The following is a 10710-nucleotide window of genomic DNA, read 5'->3' as shown; positions in this document are numbered from 1 at the left end:
GAGTTCTGTTTGTAGCTGTGCCGCTGCAGGGCTGGCTTACGGGGAGCAACAACAGTTTCTGGGGGAGACTTGGGCAACTCTTTTCCTTACCTTAATGATCTTTCAGAGACTTCACCTCTCATTCCCTGCCCCTCACGTGGAGGCTGTTACGTAGCAGATGTCCCAGAGGGCTGTGTTAGGGTAACTGAAGCCCTAAGGTCTGGGGAAGGTAAACAACTGGTTTCTAGTTCTTTGGGTTTCTGTTGGGACCAATTATCCATCTTAGTGGGCCAGTGGTTTGGTCCCAGGAGCATGACTACCCTAGGCCAACTTATGGGTCTGTTGGGCAACTGCTGTGGGTCGTATTTCCTGAGAAGAGGAACTTACTTGCTTCCATTTTATTTAAGTAAGGTACTTACCTGAGAGAATTCTGGCTCCTGTGGAGGAGGAGTCTTGGCTGGAATTTTCTAGCTGGGTGAGATATCATCTGAGTCTGGGGGTGAGGTGATTGCCGCAGGGTGAGGGAGCTGGGCTGGTACTTCCAGACCTCCCCCATCTCTACTCCTTTCTGTACACCTTGAAAAGGTGGAGTTGTGGGACACAGTAATGACCCTGGGACCTTCATCAGGCAGGAGGACCCTAAGGTAGCAAGTAGTCTAGTACACTGATGACCTGCTGGTCAGTCAGTGGACCCTCAGAAATCTGGGGACAGCCAAGCCATTCGCCACTGTGGTCTGCTGCTACTTTTGTTTTCTGGGCATCAAGGGCTGTAGAGCTTCTACCACTGGAGCTGGGCAAGAAAGCCACATTGTTAACTCACACCCATAGACAGATGCTGGGGAGGGAGGTGAGGTCAGTTAGGGCTAAGAAGGGAGGAGGTAGCAGGGAGGCCACAGGTAGTGGCGTGTCCGCCGGTGCCAACTGTCCTGTCCTCCTCTTTAGCCAGTGGGGTAAAGGGCTCTCTGGTGGTGGTTTGGCTGCCCAATGTTGGCACCCCAGGAGAGTCAGCCTGAGCAGATGCCAAATGGACCAAACGGGTACGTCATTTTGTGTTGAAATCTTCGTAGGTCCAAGCAAAGCCTGTCCCTGGCTGGCTGTTTTCTCTTCCCTCTTCTCCCTGCCCTGTCAGTCATCCTGGGCCTGGGCTTGAAGAGATCCAGGATTGGAGAAATAGGGGTGGTGGGAACAGTAGCCCCAAAGTGCTTCATCCACTGTTGCCTGTGCCCGCAGGCCTTCTTGCTCCTTTTGGGGAGAGCTTAGAGTGTGGGTGTCTTCTGTAAGGCTCAGTGAGTGAGCCAGCAGAGGGTTCTGAGTGAGAGCTCTAAGGGAGAAAGCCTCTCTTCTGACCCCTGGAGGAAGAGGCCCTCAGAGGTACTGTAGGGAGTGCGAGTGGGGAGTGGACGTTGCTGCAGTCTGGGCTGGACAGCTCTTCAGGACTGGTTCTCTCAGGCTTTGTCAGCATACAGTCCCAGTGGATGACATGTATGACAGCCCGGTGTCGATCCCAGCCCAGCGCCGGGAAACGACTAGCGTTAACACGCTCGTGTGGACTTTTCCAGCTCGTGGGCTTGAGAATCGAAAACAGTGGACCATGGTGTGACGTTCTCTCAGGGACTGAAAAGCCTGCCTCTCCACGGGGCTCAGGGTGTGAGGGGGCAGGGAAAGTGGTGTGACCTGTCTCACCTGTGTTGCATGTTTGCAGAGCAGCCGTCGAGAGGGGTGGCAGGATGAATGTGGGCACGGCACACAGCGAGGTGAACCCCAACACTCGGGTGATGAACAGCCGAGGCATCTGGCTTTCGTACGTGCTGGCCATCGGGCTGCTGCACGTCGTGCTTCTGAGCATCCCCTTTGTGAGCGTCCCTGTCGTCTGGACCCTCACCAACCTCATCCACAACCTGGTAAGAAGAGCCTGCTTAATCGCCTGCCTCTGACCGAATGGGCTGTTCTCTGCCAGAGCTGAGAGATAGGAGGAGCTTGTCATGGGACAGACAGCCCGCCCCCCCTCTCCCCCCCAACATCTGTCACCAGAGCCTTGGCCCAGCTCTTATCTCTGCCTGGCTCCCTCTTGTGGGCTGTGGAATCAAATCTGCACGTTGCACATGTCTCCGGGATGGGGGGGCTGGTGAACTGGTAGGATAGCCAAAGGAGCGCATCCTCCAGGTCCCAGGAGTCTGATGCAGAAACCATCCCTTCCCAGGCCAGGACCTCAAACCTTGCTGCTCTCTTGATCCTCTGTGCTCCCTGAGACCTGCTGCCCTGTACCCCACATTTGAGCAGGCAAGGGGGTAGTCCTCCCCGCTTGGTTTGCTCCTTGTAGCCAACATGTAGAGACCCCCAGTTGGCTGCCTTGAGGGGTCCATCCTGCGGGTGACTCCCCCTTTCTTCATCTCCCCCTTGTCCTTCCTCCAGGCTCCTGGGCTTCATACAGTAAGGCTGCCTTCCCGAGTTACTGCCGCAGGGACAGGTGGCGGTCCGCTTGGAGCTGCTCCCGTCTGTGAAGGGCTGGGGAGCCAGACTGGGAGTCATCTTGCGTTCTGTATTTTCTGATGAAGGCCCCTCTTTTTAGGGCATGTACATCTTCCTGCACACAGTGAAAGGGACGCCCTTCGAGACGCCAGACCAGGGCAAAGCAAGGCTGCTGACCCACTGGGAGCAGATGGACTACGGAGTCCAGTTCACAGCCTCTAGGAAGTTCCTGACCATCACACCTATTGTGCTGTGAGTGCCGTGGCTGTGGGAGAATGCCAGAGGCCGGGGAAAGCCAGTGGGCTCAGCTGGGCTTGCCTCTCCAGCTCTGGCCCTTGGTGGATGGATGAGCAGAGGGAAGGAAGTGATGTATCCTTGGGTCTCACACTAGGCTTTAGGCCTCCCTAGCCCAGGCTTTCCTGTGCTCTGCGTGCCTGAGCCAGGCCCACAGGCCTGGGGTTAGCTCCGGTGTAGATCGGGGCGGCGGGGGGGGGGGGGGGAACCTTGCTAGCTAGTGATCCTTGTCCCCCCACCTCTTATCTGGGAGCCCATACATTTGTGTTCCTTGTCTGCCTGCCTCTCCCCAGGTACTTCCTCACCAGCTTCTACACCAAGTACGACCAGGTCCATTTCATACTCAACACCGTGTCCTTGATGAGCGTGCTCATCCCCAAGCTGCCCCAACTCCACGGAGTCCGGATTTTTGGAATCAATAAGTACTGAGGCTGCAGCCCCTCCCCTAGCCAGGTTGGCAAGGGGAGGGTGGAAGGCCTTTGCTGTGATGCTGAAAACAGGAGCCTCTGGGCACTGCCAGAGATGGGGGTGTGCCCTGGGCCTGGCTTCCCCTTCGCTTCCCCAGTAGCCGACTTGGAGTAGCTTGTAGTGGGGCTAGGGTGGGGCCCCCCGGGCTCTGACCCGCTCTGAAGTTTTTGATCTTTTCCTTTCGCCTTTTGAATAGAGATGCCATGGGGGGTGGTCAAGAAAGGGACTGGGCTCTCTGTCTGACTTGTGGACCTGAGAAGTTGGGACAGGAAGCCAGGAAAACCCCCTGTTGGCTTGTTTCCCCTCGGGCAGCCATAGCACTTTAGCCCCTGAGATAGGGGCAGAGGGACGGTACAACTTCTGCGTTGTTTTCCTGTCCACCCTTCAGCGTGTGGGCGGAGACTCACTGTTTGCGTGTACAGAAACGTGCGCTGTGTGCACGTGCCTCCACCTTCCAGGTAGAGAGCGGTCAGGCTTTGTGGACTTCGCCGCAACCCACTCTGGGTGGACTGTGGGGCAGGGGGAGATTAGGAAAGAAGATGGGTTGGTGAGGCACCTAGAGGTGGGGGCCAGGTGCTGCCACCCTGGTCCTGGGGAGAGAGGAGTTCTTATCAGGGGTGGGGGTGGGCATAAAATGGACAGGATAGCAGCAGCAGTGTAAACAAGAGGTCTGGGGAGGAGGAGCCAGACTCCGCCTCCTTTGGTATGTGGGCCAGAGGGAGAGCTGGCTTGAAGGGTTACTTTGCCCACAGCATGATTGTGATAGGGACAGGAGTTCTCTGTGGGTTGGAGCCTCCGGGGTCGGAATGGGGGTGTGCACAGGCTACAAGAGGCCTGTGAGCCCTCGGAAGCGCAGTTCACGGTGACCTTCCTTAGCGGTGCTGTGGGGACGCTTACAGAGAGGGTCTTCCTCAGCCCTTCAACCTGGATTCTTGCGTAGACTGTGCTGGGGTCAGGAGGCCTCTTCCACATGAGTCCCCACAGGGCTACAGGATCCCTGTCCAAACAGGGGAGTAGTAGGGACAGCTGCAGGCACTGTCTCCTCAGCCCCAAGAGAGGCGGGTCATAGAGCGTGAGGCTAGGTCAGAGAGGAGCCTTCTCCCCTCGCTGGTTCGATCGGGGCATGTTCCTTTTGAAATGTGTGGGTGCCCAAGCCCTCTCCCAGGGGCTAGAGGGAAGTCACTCACCCTGTTTTCTAACCCCTGACCCTCATTCTCAACCCCGTGTATCATAGGGAACTTTCACCTTCTGGTCTTTCTAAGCAAAGTGTGAATAGGATTTTTACTCCCTTTGTACAGTATTCTGAAAAATGCAAATAAAGAGGAAATGTTCTGTTTACATGTGTGGCCTCTGCTTCCTGGAGGGCAGGGTGACAGCGTGAGCAACAGCAGCTCCTGTCTTGGCAGTGGTGGGGACTCTGGGGCCGGTGGTCATTTTCCAGGCCCAGGAGAGAAAGCCAGAGGGGCTGTGAGGAAGCTGCTGAAGACTTTGCTAAGTCCGAGCAGAGTCCTACTGTCTGTGCCTTGCCCTGCTATTCTTCTGATTGGTGCTGAGCCTCTGATTGGCATTGAGCCTCTGGCTGGCAGAATTGGGAGTAGGGCTTGGTGGCCAGGAAGTCGGTCCAGACATGTCTTTGCAAATGGTGTGGGGAGGTAGTGATCTCTGGTGCTCTGGTTTTCCCTCTGGTACTACCTGTGGGTCCTCACTTCTCACCTGGGTCCTTCCCAGCCAGTTCTGTTCGGGCAGCGTGGTCATTGCGCCTCCTCCCGTTATGAGGAGCAGGAGGGAAGAAGGGTGCGTGTGGCTTTTGCAAGCACGGATGGGACAGGGAGGGATCCTTATCTTCTGGGGACACTGGCCTCTCAGGCTGCTCTGTGCAGTATTATTTGCTGCTCCTTGGCCAGGGACAAAGTTTCAGGCTAGCAGAGGAACTTCCTTCCCAGCCTCCTGCCTCTGTGGCTGTGGCCCTGGCCCGGCATCATGGTGTTCTTGGAGTGTGAGTGAGGGAAAGTGTGATCTTTATCCTAGTCCAGCCATGCTGTCCCCTCCTCAAATAGGGACTATACATTAGAAGTGCTGCCTGCCCCTGGGCTCAGTCCTTGGCCTTTAGCCAGTCAGGACGAAGGTGTCAGGGTGTTCCGATCCCAGCTCTGCCACTTGGAGCGCTATGGTCTTAATCAATTGCTTCTCTGAGCTCAGTCTTCTATTGAGGGGAGTGCCTGTTCAGGCTGTTGTGGGCATGGTGCCTGGGGTGCAGCCAGCAGTTCAGGGGATGGGGAGGCCAGAGCATAGGATGGGCCCACCCTAGCAGTTGTCTCTGAGGGAGGAGAGAGGTGAGGCCAGAAGACTCCTGGGAAGAGGAGAGTGAAGAAAATAGCTGGCATCCAGAGGAGGAGGGTCTGATGGCGGTGGTGGGGGGGAGGGATGGAGGCGGGCACATGGAAATGTATCCTTTTGGGGGAGGTTGCTTACTTTAACTGGACCAACCTGATTCTGTGGCTGTTAGCTCCAGTTGTGTTTGGGTCTTTAGTACTGCCTCCCATGCCATGGCATTTGCCTAGCTGGCTCTGAGGTAGGTCACTTTCTGTATCCTCAGCGCAGCGGTGGCTGTTACCTTCCGTGGTTGGGACCCAACTCCACTCATTTCAGCTCACTTGATTGCGTGATCCAGTCATTGTGCTGTTCTTGGGCTCCGAAACACCTGGCCCATGTATCCAAAAACAAAAGGGCAAGATCTCTTTTTGGCGCTGTCTTTTCACATGGGCCATAATTTGCCTTCTCTACAGGCCTTACCCAGGTTTGCAGGAGGTGATCGTGGCGGGGGGGCTCTCAGGCGCCTATCATAGCACCTGAGACTCCAGCCGGAAGCTGGCAGAGATCTGCGAGAATTCTGAGTCTCCATTTCAGGGAAGAAGCAGAGGACAGAGCATTTGAGATGGGCCTGTGGTTCCGGGCCCTATCTAGACCCCTAGAATTCCCAGACCCGACAAGACTGGAGACGAGAGAAAGTGACGGTGGGTAGATGCCCTGGCCAGGCATAAGGGACTTAGGATACAGGTGGTTGTGGTGGGAACCCAGGAAGCGTTTGTTCCTGTCCAGGGCTGGCTTAGTACCCTGTCATTGGGTTTGCAGGGAAGCCCAGGGTTCTGAGCCAGAGCCAAGGGGAGAAACAGCCAAGTCAGGACCAATACCCTGAAGTCTGGTGTTCAGTGTGGGGGACAGTCTAACCTTCTCAACCCCTATGCCTTTGGGAATAGACAGCAGCTTTGCTCTGAGAAATGCAGAAAGGGGGTTTCACCTCCCCCCACCCCCACCGTGGGGCAACGCTTCACCCCACTTTCCCTCAGCACGTTCTATGAAGGGCAGAGGGAGACTTGGGATCCACCGTGGTCACCCTTACTGTGTCAGGATTGCCTCACTTTCAATAAACAGGGGAGATGAGCCGTTCTAGTTCCTTGTTGTCCTGGAACTTTGGGCTCTTGCTTGACCCCAGGCTGTCAAGGCAGAAGATTACAAGACATGAGTCAGCCAGGCATGGTAGTGCATGCCTGGAATCCCAGCACCCAGGCAGGCAGAGGCAGGTGGATAGCTCTGAGTTGGAGGTCAGCCTGGTCTATAAATTGAGTCCAGGACAGCCAGGGCCACACAGAGAAATCCTGTCTCAAAAAACCAAACCAAACCAAAAAACAAAAAAAAAAAAAAAAACCAAACCAAAAAAACATGAGTCAGGGGCTGGAGAGATGGCTCAGTGGTTAACAGCTGGCTGCTCTTCCAAAGGATCGAGGTTCAGTTCCCAGCACCCGCATGGTGGCTAGCAGCCATCTGTAATATGAGTTCCAGGAGATCAGACACCCTCCTCTGACTAACATGGACACCAGGCATACATGTGGTGCACACATGTACATGCAGGCAAATCCCAGGACTCGGGAGGCAGAGGCAGGTGGATCACTGTGAGTTTGAGGCCAGCTTTGTCTACAAAGTGAGTCCAGGACAGCCAAGGCTACACAGAGAAACCCTGCCTCGAAAAAACAAAACAAAACAAAAATAAATAAAAATAAAAACAAATCTAAAAAAAAGTAAAAACAAAAACAAAACAAAAAATCCCAAACAAATCTGAAAAAGAAAACATGAGTCTAAGCCAGATGTGGTGACCCACGTGTAATCCCAGCACTAGGGAGGTAGAGGCAAGAAAAGGAGGAGGTATTTGATAGACAGGTGTCACTGAGAGGCCCTGAACTCTTATCCCTTCCACGCCCTATAGGAGGCTGAAGCAGAAACAATCTGCCTGCGTCATTCAAAACCATTATGGAAGAAAATGTGTATCTGGTGATGGAGACTCCAGAGAAAGGAAAGGAGGAAACCCTATAAACAGAAATGAGATATAAAATTCAGAGCTCATTTCTTTTTTTTTTTTTTTTTTTTTTTTTTCGAGACAGGGTTTCTCTGTGTAACCTTGGCCATCCTGGACTCACTTTGTAGACCAGGCTGGCTTTGAACTCACAGCGATCCGCCTGCCTCTGCCTCCCGAGTGCTGGGATTAAAGGCGTGCGCCACCACGCCCGGCCTCAGAGCTCATTTCTTAAGGGCATTAACCATGAAAACAAGATTAGTGTCCTGGGAGATGTGGTGTGGAACAGTCAGCCTTGTGCCACCCGCCGAAGGCTCAGGGGATGCCAGCCAAGACTGATCTCTTTTTAGCTCTTCCTTCAGGCCTCTTGCAGCAATGCTGGCACGTCCCTGTGCTTTTTGGTCTAAGGAAGGGAGTGTTAACTTGTGGAGGAGTTCCTTCACAGACTGTCAAGAATGCCCTCTTTTCATTTTCTTTCTTTCTTTCTTTCTTTAAATTTTTTGTTTCTTTGAGACAGGGTTTTCCCGTGTAGCCCTGGTTATCTTGGAACTCACTATGTAGATCCAGCTGGCCTTGAACTCACAGAGATCTGGTTATACCAGCACACCCAGTCTATCATTAGACATTATTTTCCTTTCTTTTTTATTTTTATTTTTTGATTTTTTTTTTCAATACAACGTTTCTATGTGTAGACCTGGCTGTCCTGGACTTGCTTTGTAGACCAGGCTGGCCTGGAACTCGTAGAGATCCACCTGCCTCTGCCTCCCTGAGTGCTGGGATCAAAGGCATGCGACACCACGCCTGGCTCACTCGACATTCTTAATTACATGGGTATTCTGTTTCTTGTCTGCCTCCCTTTCTCAGAGGCAGAGGAGCTAGAGTCCCTGGAACAAGGTGTGTCTTCAGTGTACACTTGTTAGATGAACAGTGAAAACAGCATGGCTTTGCTGTCAGTCATAAGTTTGAATTTCAGCTCTGCCTGTGGCTTCAGCCACAGCACTGGCTCACATACTTGCCTTAGAGTCTTAGTCCTTCCATTTGTAAACTGAGAATAAAGATGTCCACCTCACAGGAGTGTTTGAGAGGCATGGCAAGAAAACTGTGATATATCAACACAAGCTCGCTCTCCTCAGAACCAAGACAAAAATCATAAACCCTGCCAACAGGATTGCTGGCTTATCGAAAGCAGCTTATCCTCAAAAACGGGAGATTATGTAAGCAAGCTGCCACGGGCGTAGGAAATGTGGCCCTGAACGCATCAGTGGGTGGATGTGGACTGAGCCTGGCATGGATGGATGGATGGATGGATGGGTGGATGGATGGGTGGATGGTAAGAGGAAGAAGGGGGGATGGAGGCCTGAGGTCTGAGGGCCATGTGGGCTCTAGCCAGACTGATCCAGTAGCCACTCACCATGGTATCAGTCTGGCCTACAGGATGGCAGTCTCAGTCGCATGACAGATTAGCACTTTGGTTTTCTTTCCTTTCCTTGGTTGGGAGCAGCGTGTGGGGACTAGGGGGATGGAAAGAGGGAACGGAGACAGAAACAACCATTTGCTTATTTTTCTCTTCCTCTTATCCCTGTTCTCCTCTTGCTGTTGGTTTAACTATTGCCTTCTAGACTGAAGCTAAGTTTTTTCAAGTGAGTGAGCCCCGGGCCACCTATTAATCATTTCTGAACAGGCAAGGACGTTATTGTTAAACGGAGGACGACAGCACGTGGCTAAGCACTCAGAGGCAGGAGCCACAGGGCAGGGAAGTCTGCTTATGGAGAAGCATCCTGGATGCACTGTTGGCCGCCAGGCTCCTTCTAGGTGATTCTGACTTGCTGTGTTTTGAAGAAGGGAAGATACAAGGATGAGGTTAAAAACAAAACACCCATATACCCCAAAACAAAAACAAAAACACAAAACCACAAACAACGAAACAGCAACAACAAAAAGTAGACTAAAATAAGATCTAGCATAGCGGTCCTCTACTGTGATCCCAATTCTTGAGGCAAGATGGTCATACATAACAAAGGGCCATCGGCTGTCGCGGCTGCTATCGCGGAGCAGCAGCCTTGGCCCTGCACTGCTCCACGGCTGTGGGCCTCAACAAGGGCCACAAGGTGACGAAGAACGTCAGCGAGCCGAGGCACAGTTGGCGCCTAACCAAGCACACCAAGTTCGTGCGGCACATGATCAGGGACCTGTTTGGCTTCGTACCCTGTGAGTGGGGCGCCATGGAGCTGCTCAAGGTGTCCAAGGACAAGGGTGAGCTCAAGTTCATCAAGAAGAGGGTGGGGCACGCACATCCGGGCCAAGAGGAAGGGGGAGGAGCTCAGCAACGTGCTGGCAGCCAGGAGGAAGGCGGCGGCCAAAAAGGACTGATGCACCCTCCCGCACAAGGAAAAAAAAAAGGGGCCATCCTTGGCTACATGTTGAGTTCAGGCCTGGGCTACATGAGACTATCTCAGGGGGTCAAGGCAGTGGGGCAGGGGAAAGGAATAGTAGATTTTAAAAAATGAACTGTGGGGCTGGAGAGGTGACTCAGAGATAAAGAGCACCGGCTGCTCTTCCAGAGGCCCTGAGTTCAATTCCCAGCAACCACATGGTGGCTCACAGCCATCTATAATGAGATCTGGCGCCCTCTTCTGGTGTGCAGGCACACATGCAGGCAGAACTTTGTATATGCAATAAATAAATAAATCTTTTTTAAAAATGTGAAAAGACAGAAAACTACTAGGAATTTGAAGGACAGGTACAGGGCACAGAGAGAAGGCTCCCGGAACCGAATGAGAAGGAGCAAAGAGGTGTGCCGTGCTCTGTCCCTTCATGTGCCATCAAGGACGGGGGGGGGGGGGCGGGGGGTAGTGCCTGGAAGATCCGGAGCAGAGAGTAGGGAACCCCAAGGAAGAACTGCGGCGGGGGTGGGGGTGGGGCTTTGGAGGGCAGATGGCAGGATGGGAACCACCTGCTAGAGGACTGTGTTTAGCTTCCCTGCCTCCTAGTCCCAGGTTTCTGACATCCTGATCTCTGATGCGTTGTGGACTGAGGACTCAGCAGGTCCCCCCTCAAGCAGTCTTCATGACAGTGCTGGGTGCTTGGTAGAGGAGAGCTCTTGATTGCCTTGATAGGCGAGGAAGGGTCTAGCTATCTGCTGGAATAGAGGA

At 53.5% G+C, this 10710-nt stretch overlaps 1 protein-coding gene and 1 pseudogene across 1 annotated transcript; both read left to right on the top strand.

Annotated features, from left to right (window-relative positions):
* Window positions 1-1681: 1681 nt before the first annotated feature.
* On the top strand, window positions 1682-3711 carry Ormdl3 (ORMDL sphingolipid biosynthesis regulator 3). The gene is made up of 3 exons (XM_051158502.1): window positions 1682-1880; window positions 2549-2700; window positions 3036-3711. Exons 1-3 carry the CDS (start codon window positions 1707-1709, stop codon window positions 3169-3171), a joined length of 462 nt encoding a protein of 153 aa, XP_051014459.1. The 5' UTR covers window positions 1682-1706; the 3' UTR covers window positions 3172-3711.
* Window positions 3712-4016: 305 nt separating this feature from the next.
* Window positions 4017-9928, top strand: LOC127200604 (60S ribosomal protein L36-like; annotated as a pseudogene).
* Window positions 9929-10710: the final 782 nt, after the last annotated feature.

Source organism: Acomys russatus, chromosome 16 (assembly GCF_903995435.1).
Source record: "Acomys russatus chromosome 16, mAcoRus1.1, whole genome shotgun sequence".
Classification (NCBI taxonomy): domain Eukaryota; kingdom Metazoa; phylum Chordata; class Mammalia; order Rodentia; family Muridae; genus Acomys; species Acomys russatus.
This window is presented reverse-complemented; position numbering and strand designations above follow the sequence as displayed.